This window comes from Phocoena phocoena, chromosome X (genome assembly GCF_963924675.1).
Source record: "Phocoena phocoena chromosome X, mPhoPho1.1, whole genome shotgun sequence".
NCBI classification, from domain to species: Eukaryota; Metazoa; Chordata; class Mammalia; order Artiodactyla; family Phocoenidae; genus Phocoena; species Phocoena phocoena.
This window is the reverse complement of record NC_089240.1, coordinates 109,633,194-109,659,375: the sequence shown is the minus strand read 5'-3', so window position 1 is coordinate 109,659,375 and position 26,182 is coordinate 109,633,194. Positions and strand designations below refer to the sequence as shown.

The 26,182-nt window shown below is 52.7% G+C and overlaps 1 protein-coding gene across 3 annotated transcripts in view; it reads left to right on the top strand.

Moving 5' to 3' along the window:
* AIFM1 (apoptosis inducing factor mitochondria associated 1) overlaps window positions 1–5,089 on the top strand; it is a 28,017-nt gene extending 22,928 nt beyond the window's left edge. For 2 of the 3 annotated variants that reach the window (XM_065900551.1, XM_065900550.1), the window contains 4 exons: window positions 1,038–1,180; window positions 2,637–2,761; window positions 4,311–4,507; window positions 4,824–4,895. In XM_065900551.1, the coding sequence (XP_065756623.1) occupies window positions 1,038–1,180; window positions 2,637–2,761; window positions 4,311–4,507; window positions 4,824–4,895 (537 nt within the window). Of the gene's footprint in view, window positions 1–1,037; window positions 1,181–2,636; window positions 2,762–4,310; window positions 4,508–4,823 lie in introns of all 3 variants that reach the window. The other variant, XM_065900549.1, reaches the window with a different exon arrangement.
* The last annotated feature ends 21,093 nt before the right edge of the window (window positions 5,090–26,182 follow it).

Here is a 26,182-nt window from a genome sequence, read left to right as displayed (position 1 = left end):
TTTTTAAAGTTACAGTGTACTGGATTTTAAAAAATTGTTATAAAAGCAGTACATGCTCAGTATGAAAAACACAGGCAAAAAGGAGAAAGGGACATTCCCCTGCAGCAACCACTGATGTTTAGGTGTAGTTTCTTCCCTTCACTTTCTCGCGCATAGTTTTTTTCTTTGTTGTAGACAGTCATGGCGAGCATACTACGTATAAACATTTGTATTTTCTTTTTCACTTAACATTCGAATGTAAGTTTTTTTCCACATTGCTTCAGATTCCATAAGCAGTGTAACGACTGTATAATATTCCATTAGGTGGATTTCAGAGTTTATCTCGCCATTGCTCACATGTTGGATTTTTAGGTTGCTTTGGGGGTGTCTGAATAGCCACAAAGATGAACAAAGGGTGAGAGAGCTCCCATACCACATCCGTTGTGAAGCTGGCCTTGTTCACCTCCAGCCGGGGGTTCTCTCTCTGCTTGAAACACTGAGCTCTCTCACTGCGTACCTCTGGCAGGGTACACCATAGTGAGGAAGAGTGCCACACCTTCCTCAACTCACTTAAACACTCCTCATGGGCAAGGTCTATGTCGGGCGTGTCTCTGCAGCCCAGACAGTATAATGCTTTGTACAGAGTAAGTATTCTGTAAATACTTGTTGAATTAATGAATGAATAGTGAATGACCAAAAAAATTTTATCTTGGAAAAGATGTCTAGGTAAGAGGCAGTCACATCTAAAAACTGGATTCCACACAGGAAAGAATATTCTGCAAATCATGGTTATTAAATATCCTGTTTCTGCTGAGGGCAGAATGAGAAGAAATAGGTGTAAGCTGGAGCATGGACGATTAAGGGTAACTTTGTGGAAGCATAGAATGGTTTTTGTAAAAATGGAAGCGCAACTGTTTTTGGTAGTGTAGGTATGATTCTGGCCTGTGGTTGGAAATCATTAGTTAACATCACAAGCATTTTTTGAGCCCCCAAAGTGTATGTTCTGTCCTTAACTTGCTTTTTTATCATGTGCTCACGTAATGTATTTGTCTCCAAAGGCAGGAGATGCTGCATGTTTCTACGATATAAAGTTGGGTAGGAGGCGGGTGGAGCACCATGATCACGCTGTTGTGAGCGGAAGATTGGCTGGAGAAAATATGACTGGAGCTGCTAAGCCGTACTGGCATCAGTCAATGTTCTGGTAATAGTTTTGTGCCTTGAGGACTCAATTGGTTAGAACACAGAATTAATGGAACCACAGTTATATGCTTTGGTTTCCTGGTGGGCCAGTTAGCTTCATACAGAGGGTGAAAAAATTCCATCTCGTGTCCACGCATCCTACCCCCGAGCCATCTTCTGGCAAAAGGGTTCCATCTGACATAAGTTAGACTAGGTGAATGAATGGAAATGGCATCAGCACTTCTGCTAAAATAGCTCAGAGTTCGAGCTACAGTAGGTAGTACAAAAGTGTGCTCTTAGATACAGACAGCAGTATATTTTATTTGCTCTTTGCTGCTAATTCTGCTGAGCCCAACCTACTGACAAAAAAGGCAGCTCACTCATATGTAACCCTTAAGATCAGCAACTCAGAGTCAGACGTATATAGGCAGCTCTCTGGGTAGTAGAAAGTTCTCAATGGACATTCTTGAATACTGGAGCTGGCCCTGTTTGGCCCACTCTCATCTTGTTGATGTGAAAGATGGGGTACATAAAACTTCAGGGTTTCAGAAGCCTCTAAGCAGTTTCCGTTGGGGAAATTCTCAGCTGATGAGAGTACATTTTAAGACGATCACACACAGTTTCATGAGTGGGCAGCAAAAAACATAACAGATGGCTTTCAGGGTCAACACGTGTAAGATAATGCAGTTAGGAAAAAAAGTAGTTCGTAGCTGTACAATTATCAGTTAGGTTCCAGGAACGGAATCCAAGAAGTCATTGTAGACTGTTCCCTGAAGACACCAGTCCAGTGAGCTTCTGTGGCCAAGAAGATAACAAAATGTAGAGCACCAGAAACAAAACATCTCAAGTAGCTTGGATGATTACAAAACCATAGTGTGTCTGTGCCACAAGTATTCTGTGAAGTTCCTAGCGTATTAAAAACAGCATGATGATGATAGGAAAAGTTTCCAAGAAGAACAATGAAAATAAAATGACCAAGTGAGTGAAGGTGCCACTTTATAGAAAGCACTTCAGCCTTGAAAATTGAAGGCTAAGAGGAAATATTGTCAGTTAATAAAACCACAAAATACCCCAGATTCTGCATTCCATAAATATGGAGCACTCTTCAAAGTTTCAAAAAGGCAGTTTTAAAAAGAGTAAAGGAAGGTAGTGAATAGTAAATGTGGGGAACCCACCCCCCCCCAAATGTGATATGGTAAAAATTAATGATTAAATTTAAGAAAGTGTAGATCATTGTATGGATCTGTGATATGCATAGTGGCTTGTTAGGAAAATAAAACCTGTTTGGAATAATTGTGCTTTCTCACAATTGTCCCCAGATGTCCTAGCAGGCGACAGATCAGTTTGGCGTTTCTCTTGCTGTGGCACATACCAGTTTCTTTGGTTGGCATGAAAGTGTGGTGCCTTAGCGGAAACGTTCTACCGCACCATCCTTTACAGTCCTTTGACAGAACACCCTCTTCTCTCTCCTTCCTTAGGAGTGATTTGGGCCCCGATGTTGGCTATGAAGCTATTGGTCTTGTGGACAGTAGTTTGCCCACAGTCGGCGTTTTTGCAAAAGCAACCGCACAAGACAACCCCAAATCTGCCACAGAGCAGTCAGGTAAGGAAGCCCAACCACTTCTCTTGGAAGAGTGTTGAGAAACCATGGTCCAAATCCTCCTGAACAAGGGGTATCTGTGTTGGCCAGAGGGAACTGTCAGTGAAAGCCTCTCTTCATGTTGTGCTTTAAAATAAACCAAACCCGAAGTCCTCACTCTTTAGTGGTCTGAGAGCTGGCAAAATCAGGTATCCTGGTCAAAGCATAGATATTGTGGATTGTGGGTGTCGTCCTAGACTCTTGGACTCTTGGACGGTGGCTAACTCAACGACTCTGTAAGTCTAGTTTGTCCCGAGGGACTAGGAAGACCTGCGTGATGAAGAAAACCTGAACTTTTTCAATGGCTTTTTTTTTTTTTTTTTTTGCTTCCTGCTGATCCCAAGAACTAGGCCTGAGAACCTTAGTTTGGGACCTGCTCCCCTCCTTGGGCCCTGAACAGTGAAGAACTGGGCTGAGTAGTCCTTGAGCTGCCTCTAATTCCATTTGTCAGATCTTAATAGCGGGTTTTCTCTAGACGGGAGGCACCTCTCGGAATGAACTTCTCTCCGACACACATCTCTTTCATTAACTCCTAGGTCTCTTCTCTCTCCCTTCGTGACCTTGGCTGAAGTTATTTAACCTCTGTGTCCTCTTGTTAGAGGCATTTCAAGGACAAGTTGTTCTTTAAGAAGGAGAAAGCAAGACATTATATGGATACGAGGTCCTTTTCCTGTGTAATCTAGGTGGATTACATATACCCACTCCTTAATTCGGACCTCTCCTGGGAAGTGGATCCAGGAGGGGGACCCAGGGACTTATACAGTAGGTGTTTATAAACTACAGGTCACTACTCTCTCCACTGGGCAGTATTACTTGAGGCCTGGTTGTTCCCAGAAGACAAAATGCCCTCTCCCCAGGCTGTTGCCACCACCCTGCACAGGAGGAAACACTTCCATATGGTTCTTCCATATGGAAGTGCCTTCTGCTTTGGCCAGAGTGTCTCTGGCAGTGCCATCCAAGTGAACTTTCTGCTATGATGGCAGTGTTCTATCTCTACTCTGTCCAATACATTAGCCACTAGCCACATGTGGCTCTTTAGTATTTGAAATGTGGGTAGTGCAAATGAGGAACTGAATTTTACATTTTATTTAATTTTAACTAAAATAAACTTCAATTTTGAATTAATTTTAATTAGAATAGCTATATGTGACTAGTGGCTGTTGTACTGACCATGTAGCACTAGAATGTTTCTCAGGGAACAAGAGCAAGTCTTCTGTAGTTTGAAAAAAGATCCCAGGAAATATCCGTAATGTAAATTGAAAATGAGATAGGAAGTTTGGGGTCAGACTGACCCAGTGCCCAGGAGCTGGCAAGGAAGAGCTTTTGTTGGCTTTGTCAATGGAGAGGGGCTGGAATAGGCCAGTGTTTACTGAGGTGGCATAGAAAAACAAATCATTTAGAAGCAGCTTGAAGCAGGTGTTGAAAGATACTTGCCTTCTAGAATTTCCAAGCTCATAAGAACTGACTTTGTTTTGTTTTGACTTTGCTTGTTTGTTTTGGGGATTGGCTACAGGGACTGGTATCCGATCAGAGAGTGAGACAGAGTCTGAGGCCTCAGAAATCACTCTTCCTCCCAGCAACCCTGTAGTCCCCCAGGCCCCTGCCCAAGGGGAGGACTACGGCAAAGGCGTCATCTTCTACCTCAGGGACAAAGTGGTGGTGGGAATCGTGCTGTGGAACATCTTCAACCGAATGCCAATAGCAAGGAAGGTAGGTGCCCGTCAGAGCTCTGAGAGGAAGATGGGAGGTGTGGGCGGAAACCGTCCCTGTGACTTTGTCAGATGTCCTGCCACGCACTGTCCACCCAGGTCAGACTGTGTCTGAGCAGAACAAAGGTATCGCCTTGGCTCGGGTATGTTTCTTTTTCACTCAGGACATGGCCGGGTAGCATGGGCATTGGCATGTGCTCACTTGGGCTTCGTAGAAAGCCATTCCCACAACTCCCTCCCAGTGTGAAGTGGCGACTGGCCCCGGCTGCCCTGGTGTGCGGCCCAGCCCACACGCTCCTTGTTCCTCTGTCCCTCAGATCATTAAGGACGGTGAGGAACATGAAGATCTCAACGAAGTAGCAAAGCTTTTCAACATTCATGAAGACTGAAGACTGCTGTGGAACAGGCAGGCCCTTTGCTGTCCCCGACAGCAGCTTGGATGGGTAAAGGAGCGTTTTTTATTCAGCAGACTTCCTCTGTATGTATGAGTGTGAATAATCAAGTCCTTTGTGAATATTTCATCCATGTAGGCAAATTCTTAATGTTCACATCACTAAATAAAACCTGATTCTTCTAAATTAAATTCTCTTCTCTTTGAAAGGGAGCAAGTGGGTGAAGGGAGGAAAGTGTGCATATTAGAGAGCAAGTCGGTTGGAGCCACTCCCAAGTGCATCATCTTCCTCGGCCTTGTACTTCCTGCTCCACACTCTCAGCTTCTTTCAGTTCACTGAACTTCTCCCTCACCCCTGCAGACCTCCTGTACGGACCTGCTGTGACCTCTGCCCGCAGCACTTGACCCCTCTCCCCTCCTCTGGGGAACGTCCCGGTCTCTGAAGACTTTCCTGATCCTTCCAAGCCTGTTCCTTATTTACATGTCTCCCTGCTGCTCTGCAGCTTCCTGGAAGCCCGAACCATGGCTTTCCTGTCTTGCTCATGGTTCTCTCTCCAGAGCTGAGCACAGGGTCTGGCTCACAGTAGGTGCTTAGTGAATCGTTGAATGAGTGTACACATAAACATGGACTAGACTCTGCTCTACCTGGGACAGCTCCCCTGTGTACCCCCACAGCCCAGAACTGAACTGGTCTTGGGAGGGGAGGGCAGAAAAGACATTTATTGAAGACGGAAACGAAGGTTCGGAGACCTTCATGGCTAAGCCTGGAGCCTGACTCTGAGGGATTGTGGTCTCTCAACTCTTCTGCCCACTGTCCCCCAAACTAGAAATGTGCCCTCTCCTAACCCCTTTTATCTCAAATAGGCTTATAGGCATGCCTCACTTTACAAATGATTTCCTGGGAAGAGAAGTCAAAGTTTCATAAATCAACTCATTTTTTGCATTTCAAATTACTTAACTTTTAAAAATCAAATCTTATTTCAATTAAGAGGAAATTTTTACTACTTTCAAGAGTCCTATTGTGAATCTTCTTCTAAAGAGAAAATTACTACCAGGCTGGATTTTTTCGATATTGGGTTTGTTTAAAGGGAGTTGCAGCTACAATGAAATCCCTTCTGAACACTAGGACAGGACAAATGTCCACTTTAAGAATTAGCTGTACTAGGGCTTCCCTGGTGGCACGGTGGTTGAGAGTCCGCCTGCCGATGCAGGGGACGCGGGTTTGTGCCCCGGTCTGGGAGGATTCCACATGCCGCGGAGCGGCTGGGTCCGTGAGCCATGGCCGCTGAGCCTGCGCGTCTGGAGCCTGTGCTCCGCAGCGGGAGAGGCCGCAACAGTGAGAGGCCCGCGTACCGCAAAAAAAAAAAAAAAAAAAGAGCTGTACTAGAACAGGTTCTTACTATATGTATACAGGTTTAGTGAAATATAATCTGAGGCATGACATATCTAAGTCCATAATGTAGGTAGAAAACTCATCTAGTATCCTGTGAAACGGGACTTATTATACAGTAATTGCTGCTTACAAAGATCTTACAGCTGTAAGATCCTAAAGTGTTTCACAAATCATTTTTTAAAAAGATCGAATTGTGATTTGCCTTGTTTTAGTATCAGGTACAATTTAGTCTAATTCTTTGACAGTTGTCATCCTTGTATGGAATGTCATAATCAGTTAATTAAAATTAAAGGATGTATTCTTCTATTCAGTGTTCACTGAGTGCCTACTACGAGCCAGGTAGATGGCAGAAGAGGAAGGTGGAGAAAACATGGCCACTTCTCTTAAGGAGCTCCTGGTGTCAGTGAGGAAAGCAGACATGTGAACGCAGAAGTATAATGTACTCAGTTGTGTCCACAGGAAGATACACACCAAGAATGGACATCAGCCAGAGCATCCGTCCTTTGTCAACTACTGCTGCTAGATCACTTCCTAAAGCATCACTTGGTCCATATCCCCCCACCCTACCTCCTGGTGACCAACGTACATTGACTCCCTGTCACCAATCACATCAGGTCCGAAGCCTTCCATTGCGCTCTTGACCTCAGCCCGCTCTGCCCTGCGGGCCTCCTCTGCCACAACTTCATGCGCATACGCACATATACATCTGGTTTATTGCCACCTTTAAACTTTTGTTTGTGCTCTTCACATCTGGAAACCGTCCCTATTCCCTTCTACGTATCCAAATCCTGCTCATCTTTCAAGGCCCAGATGAAATCCCACCATGGTGATGTAGTACCAGTTGGACTAGTGCCCGCCCATGATTTCATCTCTGAACTTCGATTGCACTTACTGCCTTTGAACTTGATTGTTCTTTAAGTCGTTCTCTGCATTGTTAGTGTTCACTCCCTAAATTGTTTGTAAGCTATCCCAGAGCAGAGACTTTTTTCTCAGGATGGGGACAACATGCGCCATCCCCCAAAACCCTGGCAAAGTGCTGACCAAGTCCTTGGTTGCTTGGTTGGATGACGCTAGATAACAGGGCTTATTGTAAGAGTGAGCCTCTGCCTTGTAGCCTCAGTTCTCTGTAATCCAGGTTATCAGACCCCCATTACTTCACCCACTGCCACGACTTGCCACTTTACCCAGGATGCATTTAACCTGTTCAGGCCCCCAAGTATCGCAAGGACCAATTTCTGACTGTACAGACGACCAGTGCCAGCTGAGGTTTGGCCCTTGATAGCTGGCCTGTGATTAGCTGGGCCACAGCGCAGCACAGTACAGGGCTAGCCACACCCTGCAAAGTTGGGGCTCTGCCAAAGTATCAAGCTTTCAGGGCTCACCCACTTGACTTGAACCTCGCTTTTCTTTGCCATTTTACAACTGACATCTGGTGGTACCTCGGCACCGCTTCACAATGGTACTAACATTTGCCTGGCCACCTGTAAGGCACGGCGAGGGATGTCCTCGTACTTTAGCTGGAGAAATGGACCTGAGGGAAGGACGTGTGTTTGATTGGAAAGGGGTCAGAGTAAGCCTCTTAGTGGAGGATGAGGTCAACGTGTGTGACTTTTTTGTTGTTCTAATCAACAGGGCCTGTTTTGGAGACAAGAGGCTTAAAGCAAGCGAAAGGGAGGGGGGGTGGGGAATCCACAGTGACCTACTGCAGGCTGCTTCCTTGAAGGAAAATCAGCAGCCCCTCTAGAGACCCATTTATACAAAGGAACTCTCCCCTCCCTTCCACCACTACCCCTTCCCTTTCCCGCTCCTCTCAAGTTTGGCTGCTGCGATATCCCTTCCGTCCTTCCCTGACTCCACCTAAAGCTGGGCACCCTTGCTGCCCTAGAGACCATTGGGACTCAATTCCAGTGCCTTGCTCTCTGGGCAGAGGGAAAGTCCTGCAGGGCCCAGAGGTGAAGTAAGACCGCCTCTGGCCTCTTTCCCATCTTATCAGGGAATTTCTGGCGGGCACAGACGAATGTACACAGAACCACACACAGAGACACACAGCTCAGGCCAGTGATGACGTTCCCCTGCCTGGCTGGTTCTACAGATGGGTGTGAACTGGGTCAGAGTATAGGGAGGGTCTGAATATTTAAATTCTGGACTGCCAAGCCCTGGTTGGAAGACAGGGATCGTCTCAAAATGAACATTTTGAGAAAGAGAAACGCAGCCCCTGACATCTGGAAGCTGGCCTGGGACTGTCAGCAAGGCCTTGGTGTCACTAAAAACTGGCTTAACACGCCCCACTAGGCCTGGGTGTTCTGTTGAACGTAAACAGGTTCACGGGACATTAGAATCGTACAAGGCCACCCTGATCATGGTGGATGGAAACAAAAGCAAGACTACTCCAGAATCATGTGTGAATGCAGGCAAAAATATGAACACTGCCCAAGCCACAGAAATGACCAAATACCTCCCTCCGTCCTGGCTAATCTAAGTGACTGCTGCTTCCTTACCAATTACATATTGAGCCTCGCTCCAGTCTTCCCTCCTATTGGATATGATTGATTCAGTAAGACACTCCCTGACAGCATCCAATCCAGAGCAATGCCCGGCTTCCTTAAACGCTCCCGCAAATCACCCAACCTGGCCTGAATCCTATAATAAGTCCTTCCCAGCACCCTCTTCCTGAGACACCCCATGGTTCCCCAGGGCATGCATCCTCCCTCCCTGCAGTGAGCAATGAACTCAACTTGTTCGACTACAAGAGTGCCATGGTGGTCTTTGGCTGGTGGGCATTGAAAATTTGGAGACAAAGAGCCAAAATACCTTCGGGAGGCCCACCTGTGAGTTTTGCCTAGTCTCGTACCTTCTTGAAGACCTTACCTGGTCCCAGTGGAGCCTCCAAGGTCTGTGTCTCAGTTGGAGAAGGCCAGGAGTCTCATCTGGTGCCTGGACAGAGGTGTCTGGCTGCCCAAGCAGGTTCCCGCCTCTGCTCTCTTGGCATTTGCAGCACAACACGGAGATGCTTCTGGAGGAACACCCAACATGGGTGTTGAATTTATGAATACACACATAGGTTCGTAAATGGATTTATTGGTCAGCTAGCAAACATAACTGCGTAACTTGCTGCATGCCGTGGGCCAATAGGCCCCAGAGATAAGAAGATGAGTAACATACAGTCCCTGCCCTCAATGGCTTTAGAACCTAGTGGCGGACACAGACGGGTCAACAGGAACCATCAGTACAACAGTAGTGCTGGGAGTATGATGTGTGAGTTCACATCGGAACTTCGTTACTCCTCAGATGGCTTTACTGTTCTGCTTCCATCTAGTCCAGGCTTTTCTTCCACTGACCAAATTGTGTTTCTTCCTCCATTCCCTGCTTGTAACTTCTCTCATCTCTAGGAGCAGAACATGAATATGTTTTCTTAAATAAATATGTATAATATCCTGAATACAGAGGATGGAGCTGCCAGCCTCCTTGCCCAAAGAGATCACCCCTCTTCCTCTTCACTTTTCCTCAGCCCCTTCCTTTTCCCTCCTTCCTCGCCCACTTGTTTTCCTTCTCCCTGTGTTTCTTCTTCAGGTTCCAGTAAGTGCTCCCTGCCCGTGTTTCTTCCTCCCGAAGCTGGGGAGCACAGCGGAAGGAGCGCTCTTTGGGATCTGCGTCTCAGCTTTGCCCCTCACTCCTGGATGACCCAGAGCAGCTAATTTCCTAGGTCTCGGCAGCCTCATCTGTAAAATGAAGAGAACAGACTAGATCATCCCTCCACCCTCAGCTCTAACATCCTGTGTATGGAAAAGTCTCTCAGGTGCTTCTTCATCTCTCCATGGACTCAGTTGCCTTTCATCTCTAAGTCTATAGCAGATGCTAATGGGACCTAAAGCCTTTGGCAAATGTCTCCCCACATTGCGTCTGCTGTCCCTTTGGCTCAACAGATTTTTTGTGTATTTGTTTGTTTTAGTTTGAGGCTTATGATTCTTCTTTGACTCAGCAAGTAACATTTAGACCTAGGCCCCTAGAAATTGCTCCTTGCCGGATTTGCTCTCCATGGAGAGTTTAACAGCCTTAAAACTACGCTCCATGAAAGCCCAGAATCTCCCCAGGAAGGCTTTATGGTGAGACAATGCTCAGCCATGATCCTAGCACATATATTCCTACACAACCATTCAGTGGCTCCCAGTCCCAAACAAACACACCCTGCAGAGCTGGCCGGTGAACAGCCACCTTAACCCAGGCAGCTTTCAACCTGACGCTGAGACAATTAGCTCAGAAAACCCCCCTCATACCACATAAGCCCCAAGTCCTGAAACTAGCTTGTACACCCCCTTTGCTCTTAAGTCCATGGCCATTTCCACGTTAGCCATGGTCCTGGCAGAGCCCTGCCCCAAAGTGCAGAGACAAGTGAGCCAGGAAGCTGGCAAGCTTCACCACCCGATTCTTACCATAGAGACAAAAGGAAACTGCATGCAGGGAAAGAAAGAAAATCCAGCACTATGATTTGCTAGGTGGAAAAGGATGCTTAAGGATCTCTGTCCGTCCAGAGGGAAAGGGGAGCTTTAGGTGTTTCAGAGCAGGCCTGCAGAGCCCCGCCAGCGTGAAGCCTTCCTTGGCCCAGGCCTGAGGTCCTCGGCCACCTTTATTGAGACTAATATCCCAAGCAGCCTGAGTGAGATTCTGGTCTCCCACTACAGTGGGAGTCCTCAAACTAGTGGCACAGTGTGGGGAGCAGAGACTGGTGGTGAAAACAGGGAATCCTTGACCTCAGAGTCACCCCCACCTCAACCTGGCCTGGGCCAATACCAAGTTCTAGGAGAAAGGCCACATCGACCTCTCAGCAATTGGTCAGCTTGACTTAATGCAGGGGGTGGAGGGCAGCTCAAAGCTCAGAGCACTCCGCCTTTGTCCCCTTGGTGGCGCTAGCCCTTGTGCTGGCCTGTTCACTAGAACAGGAGGTTCCAAAGAGACCTCAGCTTCCAAGTGAACTCCCCAGCCAGTCCTGAAGCAGCAAGGCTCACTGCGTGAGATGGATAATTGCAGAAGGATACCTTGATGGGAGTTTTGCCTAAAGTTGCAAACGTACACTGCCCTCCCGGGCACCACCTGTTTTTCCCCAGAACAGAGCGGCGTGGGGGGCAGAGACCGAGTTTGGTGGTCTCCACAAGGACTCCCGCCCTCCCGCCGCTCCTCTCCCAGCTGCCCCACCGAGTCCTTCTCTGGGAGTCCGAACCCGCCCCTTCTCGCCCGACGGGGAGCGAGGAAGGGGGGTGGGCAGGAAAGAAGGGATTGAGGGGAAGTTTCAAGGGGTGTGCCGGGGAGGGGGGAGGATTCTCATGAGTCAGCGGATCGGGCTCAGTGTGACTTCACTGCTTCCCGAGAAGAGGCGCCCGGGGCAAGAGGCCGCTCGGAGTGCAGCCGCTGGAGTGGAAGGTCGGAGCGCTGGGCGGGGCTACGGGACGGGGGTCGGGGCTGGCCTGGTCGCTCGGGGCCGGGGCGGCGCGAGGAGGCCGCTGGCGAGCGGGGACCGCTCGGGGCAGCGGCGCCGACCTCTCCCCCTCTCCTCCTCCGCCGCAGCCAGTTCCCGCCTCGGCCCGAGACGTGGCGCGCGTTCCGCCTGTAGGTGGCGCTGCTGAGGCGCCGTGGGCGCGCTGCTGGGGGTCTGGGTGGGGAGCTCTGCCCCCGCGGGGAATCCCGGGGGTGCAGGGTGGGCGGCCCATGCAAAAGGATGGCGAGGGGAAGGCGCAAGGGGCCGCCACAACCCCCACTGTCCTTCGGGCCCGGCGCTCCCACCCGAGCGGCGGCAGAGTTCGGAGAGCCGACCTGCTACGCTAGCGTCCAGGCGTGGGGCCGCCTGGTGCGCGCTTCTTCAGGGTCCCTCGGGGCACCTATCGGGTCCCGCAGAGCTCGGGGAAGCTCGCCTCCAGCTAAGGGATCGCGGTTTATGGGCAGCGTTTCCTCTCCGGGGTGGCGCTCTTGACCCGCGGGCAGCAGAATGGAAAGTTTGAATCGCTTCTCCAGCGTTAGGGGTGGGTTTCCCTGAGCAGCCACTCTCCAGCCTGGCTCCCTTGAGACCAAGGATGCATCTCTTGCAAAGGGACAGGCTGTGGCCGGCGTTGGGGTGCAGTCTGGGACCAGGGCTCGTGCTAGATGAGGGGTAGGGGCTCAGCTTTGGGCTAGGTGTAGGGCGATGGTTAGGGACTCCATGCTTGTCAACCCGGTCTTCAGCAACTATGTAAAAAACAAAAAGCGAAGAGGCCCATCTGGGGCTCAAACTTGCAACCTTGGCCTCGGTTGATAGAGCTTTGTGCCCTACCTCCGTGCAGGCCCTGAGCTCTAGTAGTCATGATGCAGCTGACCTTCCCATGTTGGTTCATGGTTATGTGGTGGCTGGTTAGTTAACATATTGAGAGTATCAGGGCACAAAAATAACCTGTGGCCAGACACCTTTAAGCTGAAAGAAAAAAGTTGTTGGGGGCTCCAGCCTCACCCTTTCCAGAAGCTCCAGTGGCTGGCTCTTTCCATGATACAACTTTACATATAACTATGTGGATAGAGTGTGTCTCCCTTATCGGTGCCAAGATATAAAAGCTATGCCCTGTACTAGGGTTCTGGGTGCCTCTTCTCCTCCGTCAATCAGTCCAGCTCCTCTGCTTTCAGGATGTCCAAAGCCATCTGAGAAAGTTATCTAAGGATTTTCCATAAAGGAGAGGAAAGGGGGGAAAAAAACCCAAAGGATCCTAAACGTTCCCAGGTTTCACTGTGTGCCAGGAGAAATACCGTCTGTCTCCCGCCCAGACCTCAGAGCCCGGGCCTCCTTCCTACAGGGCGGTGCCCAGCTATTCCTGGAAACCCCCTCCTTTCTACCAACCCCTTCCCCAAAGTGTCTCCTCCCAGAGCACGACCTAGGAAAAGGATCGTATTGTCAAAGTTTGATGTCCCCTGTCCCCTTTTTCTGTCCCCAACCTGACCTGCCACAGTCCTCAGCCTGCCCCCTCCCTTGATGCCCACATGCTGGCTTCTCCTCCCGGAGCAGGGCCTGAGCTGTGGCCTCTCCCTCCAGCCTGGCCCCGTGCCCCACTAGGTGACTGGGAGAGGATCTGATATACTAATTTGTGTTAATGTGATAATGGGCACTAATGGGGTCACGTGCTAACCACGGCCTCACTGCCTCAACCCCAAGTCGAGGTTGCAGGCTGACTAATCTCCACAGCCGGCTTGGGGGGCGGGGAGTGGGAGGAACCCAAGCCTGGGGACAATCCCAGGGTGCTGGTGCCTTCGAGCTGCTGCCTCGGTTTCAGTTTCATCCTTGGCTGACACTTTCCTCTGACGAGTGGAATTGCTTTGGTTTTCCTCCAACCCCTCTCCCCTCCGCGGCTGTCCCCCCCCCCCCCACTTAGACTGCTAGCTTCCCTCAGCCAGCCCTTCACTTCGTGAGGGGAGAGATGGGAAGATAATTTGGCAGCGATGAGGAAAAAATGTACACGTAGACACCCTCAGACGCACAGGCTCACATACCACACTGCCTTGCAGACACACACATGCACACGCCCTCCACAAACACACACGCATGCACGAGGGGACTTGACACTCACATCCAAGAGTCGAGCCCGTGTGTGTGTGTGTGTGTGTATGTGTGTGTGTGTATGCACACACTGGCCACGGTTACACCCTCGCTCACATCTGAGGGACACACACGGAGTCACACATAGGCAGGCTAGGCCCTCCAGAGACCCATCCCACACACAGACCCACACACACACTCACACACTGTCACACACACACCAGCAGCAGCAGCCCAGTTGGATGGCTTCCTCAAAAGAGGGCTGGAAAGTTTGTTTGCTGCCAGCGAAGGGGCCTAGACATTCCGTGAAATGACTCATACTGCACCTTTATAGACATTAAATGTTGTATTTTTCTGGATTCAACAACAACAACAACAACAACCACCACCCTCCCCCCCCTCCCGTCATGGGGGCACGGTAGGGGAAGTGAGGCGTGCTGCCTCACGGGCCTCTGTCTAGCGCCCGCCTCAGGCTTGTCCTTGCCTCCCTGTGGGATGGGGCAATCCTGAAAGGGCAGAGCCTTTTACCTCCCGGTACAAAGCTCAGCCTGGAACCGCCCCTTGGCAGGATGTGAAGTGGGTGAAGTCGGGAGCCAAGTCTCCCTCACAGCCCCTCCCCATTATCCCACCGCATCCCCAGTCCCGAGGACCTGCAGTCAGGCCCAGTGCCCCCACTTGGTGTTCCAAAATGAGCCCTTCGTCTTCTCTCCATCCATTCAAGCGCCCTTCCCCAGCTCTCCTGGGTTTGTCCTTACTGCCCTCTCCCGCACAACTCCAGGAGGCGCCATTCGCCGTACAGAACACGAGCACCCCATACAACGTGACTGGAGCCCCCTTCTCTCTCCTGAGCCTCTTCTCCATGTGAAGAGGTACCGCCCAGCTCAGTGGCTACTTGTGTCCCTGTCCCCCAGCACACTCGTGTTTCCTGCAGCCTTGAGGGGAGGCACCTCTGGAGTGTCATTTGGAATCCCCGCAGGGCTGAGGGGCACAGCGAGGCTGCCCACCACACCAGATGGGTGCTGGGCCAGCAGATGTCGGGGGTTGAGGGGTTAACTCTAGTTCCACTGGACAGTGGCCCAAAAACTCTGGATGCTGTGCTGCGTCTGATAGGTGCCCCAGAGCAGGCGCCTGCTCTCGGCTCTTCTCCAAGGGACTTTTCCAGGCTGAGCCTAGGCCCCAAGATCGGGGCTAGGGACCAGTGGGATTAGAGCCTCCAGAGGGCTTGCCCTCATTTACTGAACTCTGCCTGAGCCAATTCTTCCTTATTTTTTGCAAATGAACCACAGGATTGGGTCCCTCCCCCTACACCCACCCTCCAAATCTCCCGCCAACCCAGAGGCACTGAATCTGTTTCCCAAATACAGTATTAGGCCGGCTCCCCTGGCAGTGCGTGCAGTGGAGACAGCACCTCCCCGCAGCCGCTGAGCCCAGGGTGGACACGCAGGGCACTCACTCAGGGCCCGCGGCACCTTCTATATCTGGCTGGCATCTCCCTCCAGGCAGGCCCCTGAGCTGCTGTCTGGCCCCTCCAAAAAGTGAAACCCAGCGCTCCTCTGAAATTTTGTAGGGGCTCTGAGGATGCCAGGTCGTGTCCCAGTAAAGGACTGGAGGAGAAATGTAAAGCTCTCCATTTGAATGAAAGCAGGGGTGGGTGAGGGGTGGGGACCAAGCGGCTTTCCAAGAGCCCCAGCCAAGGAAGGTGGCTGGCCAGATGAAAGTCATAATCTGGGAAGTTGCTCCCAACTACATTCTCCCACCAGCATGCCTGTGCTTTGGCCTGGGCACCCCACCTCCGTCACCCCCCAGTATGTGCCAGACAGTAGATCTGCTCGTCTCCCGGGAAGGAGCACACTGGTATAACCTATCCCAAGGAATTCTTCTATCTTGCAGCTACTCAACAATCTTTTCAGAACAAAAACTCCTTATGATGCCCAGCCACAGCCTGGGACTGAGAGGTTTCCATCTGTCATTTGCATCTATCTAGGGCCTCGTCATGTCAACCCAATAGAAGCAAATCTGGAGTTGTTGAACATATCCACAGAGGAATTGATTGCGGGCTGTAGAGAAAGGATTAGAGGGGACATCTCAGCTTTACAGGTGGGAGGATTCCTTTTAAACCATAACTTCTCTCCTGACTTTTGAATATGCTTCTCATTCTGAAAGTCTGATTGATAGGCGACTTTTCTAGCATGTGTCTGTGATGGAAAGTAAGGGCCATGGCCACAGAGGCTGTGGCACTGTGGTGTTTTGTTCTGGCCACAGGTTTGAATAGAATTTGTTGAGGCTCAGGGGTTAAGGGAGGGAGGAAGCAACCAGCCACCTTGTTTCCAGAGAACCTGGGGTAATTTGCAGAACATAGGCTAGCAGGCACTGCTGAAAAGAGGGGACAAAGAGGAGCTGAGAAAGTGGCCAAGGTGGAAAGGCAAGTTGAGTGCAGAAGTGGGGAGGTGGCCCTACACAGGCTCTGGGCAGCCAGGAGGCCCCTCCTCTTCCAGGAGGACCCCAGTTCTGAGGCCCGAGAGGACAGAGTTGGGGTTGGAGAGTGTGGGGGGGAAACAGGGCTGGAAGGAGAGAGGCTGAGAGCTGGATGGCGCAGCCTGGGCATTCACGAGCAACTCGAGAAGGGGAATTCCTGCCAAGTCAGGGAATGAGCCACTGGCAGAGACATCATGCCTGTCGTCAGGAGTGGTGATCTCAGCCGGCTGGCCCCACCTGGCTGGGGCTCACCCAACGGGTAAGTGGAAGAGCGGGGAGCCAGGTGGGGAAGGGCTGGGCAGCAGCAAGGTCATCGGGAAGGGCAGCCCGGCTGACCTGGAGCCGTGGAGTCAGGAAGGTCATTCAGGTGGCCTATGGCTCCCTAAGGCGAGGGCAACACCAGGTTTTCATCGCGGGGGTGGGGTTTGCTTTGGCTGCAACTCCCAGATCATGGGGCTGCGGTTAGTTCCGAGTGGCTGCGGAAGGTGGGAACTTATGGGATTCCCACAAGCCATGGGCTCCAGGTCACTGGCAGGCATCAGGGCCTGTCACCGTAAGCTGGTGGGCCCGGTGCTGTCCTCTCTCCCTGCCCGTCCCAAGAGGAAGGCCTCTCCTCTGGCACTTCCATGCCTTGAGGCTTCAGCCTTGGTTTAAACCACAAACATTCATAGGAGGCATCCACCATTCGTCCTCAGCAGCTTCCGGCCCTGGCAGACTTTCTCCTGATAGCTGGGTTGAGGGAAAACGAGATGAGACAGAGATGGTGCTGAAGAAGGCTAACGTTTATTGAGGGCTTACTAAGCACCAGGCACTGCCACAGACACAGGCTATCTCATGCAAGCCTCACCACAGCCTTGGGAGGCAGATTCTTATTATCCTCAATTTAAAAATAAGGCTAGTGAGGCTCCGAGAGTTTAAGCGACTTGCCCAAAGACACACAGCTGCTAAATGGTGCAGCTGGAATAGGAACCCAGGTCTGTCTGATGTTAGAGACCACTGAACTCTCGGCAAAATGGGAAAGTGTGTGTGTGTGTGTGTGTGTGTGTGAGTTTGTGTGTGTGTGTGTGTGAAGGTCAAGTAAATGGGGCTTAGGGATGACTGGAACCTACCACAATTTTGAGAGGGGAGCCTCCCTGGCAAGAGAACAACAGAAAATTGTCGTGTCTCCTGATCCAGAATCCCCTGGGGAAAGTGTGCCCATTTACAAGAGAAAAAAACTGGAAATTTGCTCTCGGCACTTATTTCAGGGACTTAACTTTAGGTGGCCAAGAGGTCTCAAGGTGCCCCCGTGCCCCAGTCCAGCCCCTAGGTCTTCCCCCGGAAACCTATAATCTGCAGCTACCTTCACCACCATCATCCACCACCACTTCTGCTCCCCAGTCCTGTGCCAGGGACTCTCCTTTCCCAAGGCTGGGGAAGCAGACAGATGCTGGTGGCTGAGCAGGTCCCTGAACCTCAGGACCTTGGTCCACCCCCACCCCCCAGAGAGCCCTCCTCCCATGGGGCCCTTTCCGCTTTGCTGCTTTCTGCCCGGGTGGTAGATGCCGGGCTGAGGCCTGGCTAGGCCCCTCCTCCAGACCATACAGAGCCATAAGAAGTGAGAATTCCCAGCCAACTCCCTCCTAGAACCTCCTAGCTGTGGGACGGAGGAGGGTGCGGGCTGGTAGGATGCTGGGGCAGGTCAGAGTAGAGGGTAAGGGGGAGGCAGAATGGGAGACTGGGGTTCAAGTAGATGCCTCAAGCAGAGCAGCCTGGCTCTGGACAGAAAGGGGCATGAGCTTTTTCCCAGCACCCCAACTCTGGCTACCTTTGCACCTGCTGCACCAGCCCCTCTCCCCCCAATCCTTCTCCGGATTCATATCCTCCTGGCCTCCCCCACCCAGAGCCCTAAGCTCGACTTCCCTAAGAAATCCCCAAAACTCTCCAGTCGCGCCAAGTGCACGAGCATTTGGCCAGGGATTCCGCGGCATCTGGCATATCGTTCCCGAATTGTATCCTCTGGGCATCTCCTGGCCTCACCCACCCGCTCGGCCCGCCCTCACGCCAGGTCCTCCACACAGCAGGCACTCAGTAATAATCTGGAGCGCAGGGCTGGGGCCAAAGGCGTCAAGCGAGTGGAGCGCGCAGGCCAAGGGGGCCGGACATAGCCATCCAGAGTCCCCCGGGAATGGAGCGGCTTTCTCTACGAGGCATTGTGTAGGGGCTTCCCGGACGGAGCTGCGGGCCCCGGAACGCGCCAGGTGGGGGGGTGGGGCGCTGGGAGCGCGAAGTGGGCTCCGCTGGAGTCCTGCTCTCGCGGTTCCCCGGGGGCGAGCGAGCCGGGAGGGGAAGGAGAGGCCGCGCGGGCCCCTGGCACGGCTCCCCCTGCCGTGCTGGCGACCGCGGCGGGCCGGGGGTGGAGGGGCGCTGTTTCCACCAAGACGCCTCGTCCCTCCCTCGCGCCCTCCCCCCCCGCCCGCCCGTGGTCCCTCCCGTCGGTCCCTCCCTCCGGCTCTTCCCTCCCTCCCGCCCTGCCTCCTTCGCGCCCGCCCCAGCCGCCGCCTGCGGGGACGTGTGTGTCTCTAGTGCAATTTCCCCTTTCGCTCGGTTGTCTGATTGCAGGTCTCCGCTGGCTCGCGCCCCCTCCCCGGGCGCCCCCGCCGCCCCCTCCCTCGGCCTGACCCTCCCCGGCGTCCACCCGGCTCCCCCCGCACTCCACCCCACCCCCCGGAGTCGTTTTATCAGGGGCGCCGCCGTCTCACCTGGTATTTGCATCTCGCCCTCCAACTTGCCATTGGCGGCGCGACGTGTGGGAGAGCCCTGCGCCTCGCCCGCCCGGACCAGCCTGCCCCGGCGCCGAGGTGAGTCACGGGCGCGGGGCCGCGGGGGCAGGCGGGCAGGGAGGAGAGGAGGGAGGGAGGGAGGGAGGGAGGGGGACGGTGGCCCCGGCGGGCGCGGGGACCGACCGGGCGCCGCGCTCAACTTCCACTTCTCCTTTCGCCGGCGCCGAGGTATCGGCGCCACTCGCCCGGCCCGGCTTCCGAGGGGAGAAAGCGGGCTGGCCGGGCTGGGGACCCGCGTCTCGGCCCTCAGAGCGGGGAGGGGACCGCGGCCATCGACCCCGGCCCCGCTACCGAGCCCCTTCGGCGGCAGGTACGTCGATGGCGCCGGTTTTCTGAGCCTTCGGGGACCTCAGAAAGTTTGCCTGAGGGCGGGATAGGGGACGCCTGGGCCCCGGAGCGTAGGGGCTTGGGGCCCAGGGAAGGGTGGGAGAGCGGCGGCGTGTTGAGTCCCGCCCTTGCCTCGCCCCACCGCGTGTGCGTTGTGGAACCCGGACCACGGATCCTGGGTTAGAAGCTGAGTCGATTTCCCGAGTCGGGGTGGGGGCCGGTTTGCCCTCTCCCCAGGCAGCCCGGGGTCTGTGACTGGGCCTATCGTGACAGCCCGCCCCAACAGCTCGGTGCCCGAGGGCAGGAGGTTGGGCCTCACTGGCGGGGCTGCTAGATTGATCTGGCGGCCTCTAGGGCTTCTGGGACCAGGCGCCTTAGGGTAACACACACACACACTCTCTTTCTCTCCCTCTCTCCACACACACACACACACACACGCACACGCGCGCGCGCACACACACACACCTATGAACCTATGACTTGGATAACTGGGTCGCCAAAATAGAGACCTCTCTCGTCAGGGGCCGGAGTTTCCGTGTGAGCCGGCCGCCAGCCTTCCCGCTCCCGTGTTCCCGCTCTCCCGGGCTCTCCCGCCTCTCTGTTCCCTCCTCTGCTGCCGGCACGGGGACTCAGCAGCCGCGCAGCGCGGGGTCCCCTGCCGACAGCGCCTTGCTTTTGGAGACTAATGAGGCGGCGACTTTATGGATTCCCGGTCCCTCCGTCGCACCCGAAGTCTGCCGCCCTTCCCTCACTACACGGCCTTCCTGACCAGAGTCACCTCCTGACCCCATTGGCTCCGCGCCTCGGCCAGGTTCTCCCCGGCTGCCCACCCCCCACACGCCAGCCATGGGATTTGATGGCTGTTTGATTCCTGCCCCTCATCCTTCTGCCCGAGATAGAGGCCTGTCTGGTCCTGCAGCTTCTTATGGTTAATGTTTGGCGGTTCATTGTGGCTAATCATTTTAATTAGCTCTTAAAGTGGGGAGGATCAGTTAACCTTGAACTTCTCGATTTTGGCCTGGTGGGGCCTCATATGGGAGGAGTGCTGGGGAGGTAGGAGCGGAAGTGAGGTCACCACCCCAGGGCCAGAGCCACCACTGCTTGGCCCCAACAGCTGGTGGGCACACCCATCAGGGACTCACCCACTGCGAGCTGACCCCTGGCCTGAGTGCCAGGTTGGAGGGGGGAGGTGAAGGGATCAGATCTAACTCTCTCCTCTGGGGAGACAGGACACTTTGGCACTGAAAATGCTCAGGGTCACGTTTGCACGGCAAGAATGCAGATTCCTCCTCGCCGTTAGTTATGTAGGGTTTTACCGATTATAAGGCACTTTCTCAGCCATTAATTCAGTAGACCCACAGCAGTAACAGATAACGGGGAGCTATCTTGAGTTAAGTGGAGGAATTAACTATCCTGGAGGACTTCCTATCCTGGCCAGTGTGGGGAAGAGGCTGCCTTGCAAGTGGTTGTCTCTGGGTTCAAAGCCTGGGAGGTGTGAGTTGCAGGGGTGGGGGTCGTTGAGCAAGCTCCACGTTGCCACCCTCACCCAGCCTCTAGCTGTGAGCCGAAGGAGTGGCTTGTTTGCAACTATGTCTGGCATTCCTCCCACTGCTGCACTGTTTGCTCGGTGGTTGCTCAGGAACTGGCGCCCACCCCTGGACAAACTGGAGGCCTGAAAGCAGCCCTCCCCCTGCCTTGAGCTAAGTGGTGGGACAGCAGCTTCTGTCTCCTCTGTCCTATATGGGAATCTAAAAACGAGGGTGCTGTGGTCCGTCATTCAGGGGCCTGATTAATAGGATGTCCAAAATATCCCTAGCCTGCAAAATTCAGGGCCTCCCTGAGAGGCCCAGCCAGACGCAGGCTGAGGGGGTTGCTTTCCCAGGGAAAGCTCTGCACTGAAGTTTGGCCTTGGTCCTTGCGAGCCTCACCCCTCACCCCTCAACTTTTTCATTTTCCCTCCCATCCCTAGAGCCAGACTGTCTGGGTTTATATCCCAGCTCTGTTATTTACTGTGTGATCCCAGTCAACTGTGTGCCTCAGTTTCCTCATTTGTCAAATCAGACCTACCTCATAAAGTTTTGCTAAGGATGAAATACATCGATACACATAAGCTGCTTATTAAAACAGTGCACGGCACATGGTAAGCGCAAGCGAGCCTTACGGTATTGTCTTACACGGTGCCTAAAACTCAGATTCAACTCAGCGAACATTTGCTGAGAACCAGTCCCAGTACTAGGCATCAGCGAAGGGGCAGTGAGGGAAATACAGAGGTGAAGAAGACACCACCTGTCTTCCGGGACTGTGTGTACCTTCTGGCATGGGCCAGAGTCAGGGTGGGGAGTGTGGGAGGGGGCCAGAGAGGATGGCTAGGTCATCTATATAAATAACCAAAATTTGAAGCCGGGCTCGAATCCCTAATTCAAAGCCAGTGTGGGGAGCCAGGTACCTCAGACTTGGAGGCTTCTCCTTGTCTGGGGACACTGGCTGGGCTCTGGTCAGGACGCCACCCCTGGACAGAGGCCTGCCCTGGGATTTGGGTGAATGAGAGGGAGGGGGAGACCCAATTCCTGTGTGGGCTGCAGGTGGCAAGCATTCAGTGGTGTGATTTGTTGGTTTGCAGAACAGGACGGCATTACTTAGGGCCACCCCCAGACTCCCCTCTAGCCCCTCTGCCTACCATGCCCCCAGCACCTCCCGGAGGTCCCCCACCAAGCTTGGAAGGGCCTTGGGCAGCCTTCTCCCCTCAAGCTTGGGCCTGACCCCAATGCAGGCTTGCTTCTCTCTCCAGGATTTCTAAGCTGCAAAGAGGTTTCTGGATTCACTGCCAATTTATTCCCTTTGTGGTTCTCAGACTGAAAACTAGTTCTGCAGGGGAGAGAGGAAACTCATCCGAGGTACCCAGAATCCCATGGGCGCTTTCCTAGGGGTCAGGGGCTTTTCTCATCAACACCAACCTGCCTGCAAATCTCTGGCCGCTGAGTCTTGCGTGGCCTGTAATAGCAGCCGCACCGCTAATGCCCTATAGCTCGGACCCCAGCGCTGGTTGCCAAGGAACTGCTGGTCGGGGTGCTTATGACGGTTCTGACCTCATAGGGGCTGCTGAGTTTCAATTCAAAGGATATTTATTAACACCTACTGTGTGCCCAACCTGTGCTAGGTGCTGTAGGGGAGACGAGTGAAGGGGGTGGGGTGGGAGAGATGACTAAGACACTGATACAAGCAGAGGCGAGGCCAGCGGCTGGTCAGGTGCTAATTGTGCTCCTTGGAGCAGGGGCCAGAGGCGGCCGGGGCTCTGAGGTCAGCAGCAGTTGGAGGAGGGAGGGAAGGCTTTGTGAGGGCCTCGGCTCTGAGCTAGACCTTGAAGGGGGCAGGGTGGTGTGGGGGAGATTGGGCTAGGCAGAAAAGGGAGAGAAGACGCCTTTCTCTCTCTTTCCTGGCCACAGGCTGACCTTCAAAGCCTCTATAATTGTTTGGCGAATGCATGTCACATAAAAGACCAGGTCAGCCAGTGTGGGTGGCTCGGTGCAAACCCCAGTCTCCATCCTGGGAGATGCAAAGTGGATGGCCCAGGTGGGGAGCCCAGCGCCCCCAGGACGGATTGATAAAACACAAAGGTTGGCCAGGCTTTCCCGCCCACAAGCTGAGGGGATTTCATGTTGATCTCCCGCCTCCCCCCCCCCCCCCCCCCCGCCGTCCCCTCCACCGCCCATGCAGAGGCCCTGGAGGGGAGAGGGGAAAAAGAGAGGCAGAGGGCACCAAAGGGACAGGAAAACTGCCCCGCCACAGGTGTTACTGCAGGCACGGGCTGGTTGAGTCCCATCTTTCCCCAGGGTCCTGGGATTGCTCTGGAAGCCCAGAGGTTCAGGTAGAGGATAGAGATTTTCATTTTCTCAGCCAGCCGAGAACTAAAATGTCCCACATGTTTCTGTCCAGACCCCCTGGGGAAGGGCGAGGACTAGCCATGTATTTGTTCTGGGACTTCTGCATCTCCCAGGCCTGGATGTGGAGGGGGACTTGGTCCTTGTTGGCTTTAATTGGATAAAAACACCTGGACACACACATACCGCCCCCGCCATGCATCAGTTTTCCTCTCTCACTGCCCTCTTGCCCTGCACCCTCCCCAGCACATTGCAAAACCACAGAGACACACCAGAGTGCCCTGACTTTTTGGCCCGGGAAATTTGTGTCCTAACATGAGTTACTTGGCAAAGAGACCCCACCCAGCCTTCTCCCAGGGTGATGAGGAGGGTCAAGCAGAGCAGGGAGGGGTGTTTCATGCAGGAGGATCTGCGAGGGAAAGTGCCAGAACATTTCTCAGCCAGACCAACAAGAAGCAAGAGGTTAAACAGCCTGCCCAGATTGAGGAAACTTTGCCCTAGGTTCCCATCTTCTCGAGCGACCCCCTTCTTGTCCCAGTGCTGGTACTTTCCACTTCTCACTCCACCTGCCCTTCCCGAAGCTCCCTTCCTCTTCCAGTCTAACTCAGTATTCTTCTCGAGCACGGTATTATCCGGAGGAGGAAGAGCACAGGCTCTCTGCGTTCATATCCCAGACCTATCACTTACTGGCTGTGTGACTATGGACTAGTCACATAACCACTCTGAGTCTCAGAACCCACTTCCCAGGGTTTGAGTGAGGATTAAATGAGATAATGCCTGTAAAGCACTCAGCATGGTGCCTGGCACATGGTAACCACCCAGTAAGTGTTAGCTGCTATTATTCTGTGGCTCTTACTGTTATTGTTGATGTTGTTCTTATCATTTCCTCCTCCCACACCTTTGACTTTGCCAGGCTCCAGGGATCAACTGCTTCTCTGGCAGTGCTGGCAGGGCACACAATGCCCATTCATAAAACCAACAGGGAGATTTTCCACATCTTTCTGCTAACTTTTTGTTAACTCTGCTGTCACACAGGATAAGGAAGGGATGTGGAAGAAGATTGTGTGTGTGTGTGTGTGTGTGTGCGCGTGTTAAAATCTTTCTGAGTGGCAGGCAGTGCTGTAGTGAAGAGTAAAAATCAAGTCTTTAACATTTTTATTAACATTGCCATCTTTATCTCTTCACCACTTCATCTCAAGGTTCGTTCTCTGTAGGAATACGAGTGAGTTAGCTCCTTTGAGAGAAGACCTCATGTTCCATCCCTGGCAAGTATTTAGCAATCGTCAGTTTGTTGTTATTACCCTACTGAGTGTAGAATTCTGGGAGCCAACCGGCCAACCACTGCTCACTTTCTGCCTCCTTTCGCTCATGCCCAGAGGCCTTGGGTTGGAGCTGGGACACTGCCTTTGCCCAGAAGAGTTCCTGGGGGGCTGGGGGCCACTCCCATTCCAAAGGCCTCCCAGAAAGTAACTTGGAGGTTCCATCTGCTAGCAAGTGGATTTTGTTTGCTTGAAAAGCCTGTGACCACCCACAAGGGCAGGAGGCCCTGGACCACCCTTGGACCACCCCTGAGCCACTTCACTCAGTCCCTTGGTCCCCACCCGTAGGCCTTGGGGGATGTGATGGGATGGGGGGTGGGAGAGTGGGCAATTAGTCTTAACCTCCCCAAATTCCTGATGACCTGATAACAAGGAGGTACTTAAGACATAGATTTAGGAGATAATCTGTCTTTTTCCCATAATGCCCCCAGAGGATAAGAGAGGCTAGTTCAGCTCTGCTGATTCTGTGAGAATCCATGCACAGAAAACACCTGTCTCATTAGGTGACCACTTTCTTGGCGCCACCCTGATCCTAAAAAAAAAAAAAAAAAAAAAAACACAGCAGGCCCAGGCCCCTGCTCTGAAGAATCTAAACCCAATTCTGGAGCTCTAGTAATACACATGCACTTAGCCTCACAGCGGGCGGGAGCTGAAGTGCCAGCCAGCCTGTGGCACTTAAGGTTTGTAGATTAGGTGATGGTGGGTTCGAGGAGGGCTTACCTAGAGGAAGATCATTCTTCTCCCTCCTTAACTTAATTGGGGAAGGTCTCCTAGAAGTGAGAGGGCAGATGGCCTTTCAAAAGAGGAAAGAGAGCGCATTGGCTGTGCTCTAGGGGCCTTCCAGGCTCGGGCAGGCGGCAGGAGCAGGAGCAAAAGATAAAACAACAAAACACATTCGAATCAGCACACTCAGTACGTTCCAGGGTTCAGAATTTGTCTCCACTGGTGGCATCAAGGAATGTGTTTTCTAGGAGAGCACGCGTGTTCTTGCCTCTTGTCTTCACTGCTCTCGTATAGTGATACTATTGCATAGTTAAATTACGCAGTAATATTACTTTTGCTAAAATTACAGAGTAAATGCTGCTGTTGTTATTTTACCCAACCTGGGGACCTTTTTCTTTCTTTTTATTGAACAGTTTTATTGAGGCAATATTGACATACAATAAACTGCAGATATTTTTTTTTATAATTAAACTTAAACTGTTTATTTTATTTTATTTTTTCAATTTATTTAATTTATTTATTTTTGGCTGCATTGGGTCTTCATTGCTGTGTGCGGGCTTTCTCTAGTTGCAGCGAGCGGGGCTACTCTTCGTCTTTGTGTGTGGGCTTCTCATTGTGATTGCAGTGGCTTTTCTTGTTGCAGAGCACGGACTGTAGGCATGTGAGCTTCAGTAGTTGTGGCTCGCAGGCTCAGTAGTTGTGGCGCACGGGCTTAGTTGCTCCGCGGCATGTGGGATCTTCCCGGACCAGGGCTTGAACCCGTGTCCCCTGCACTGGCAGGCAGGTTCTTAACCACTGCGCC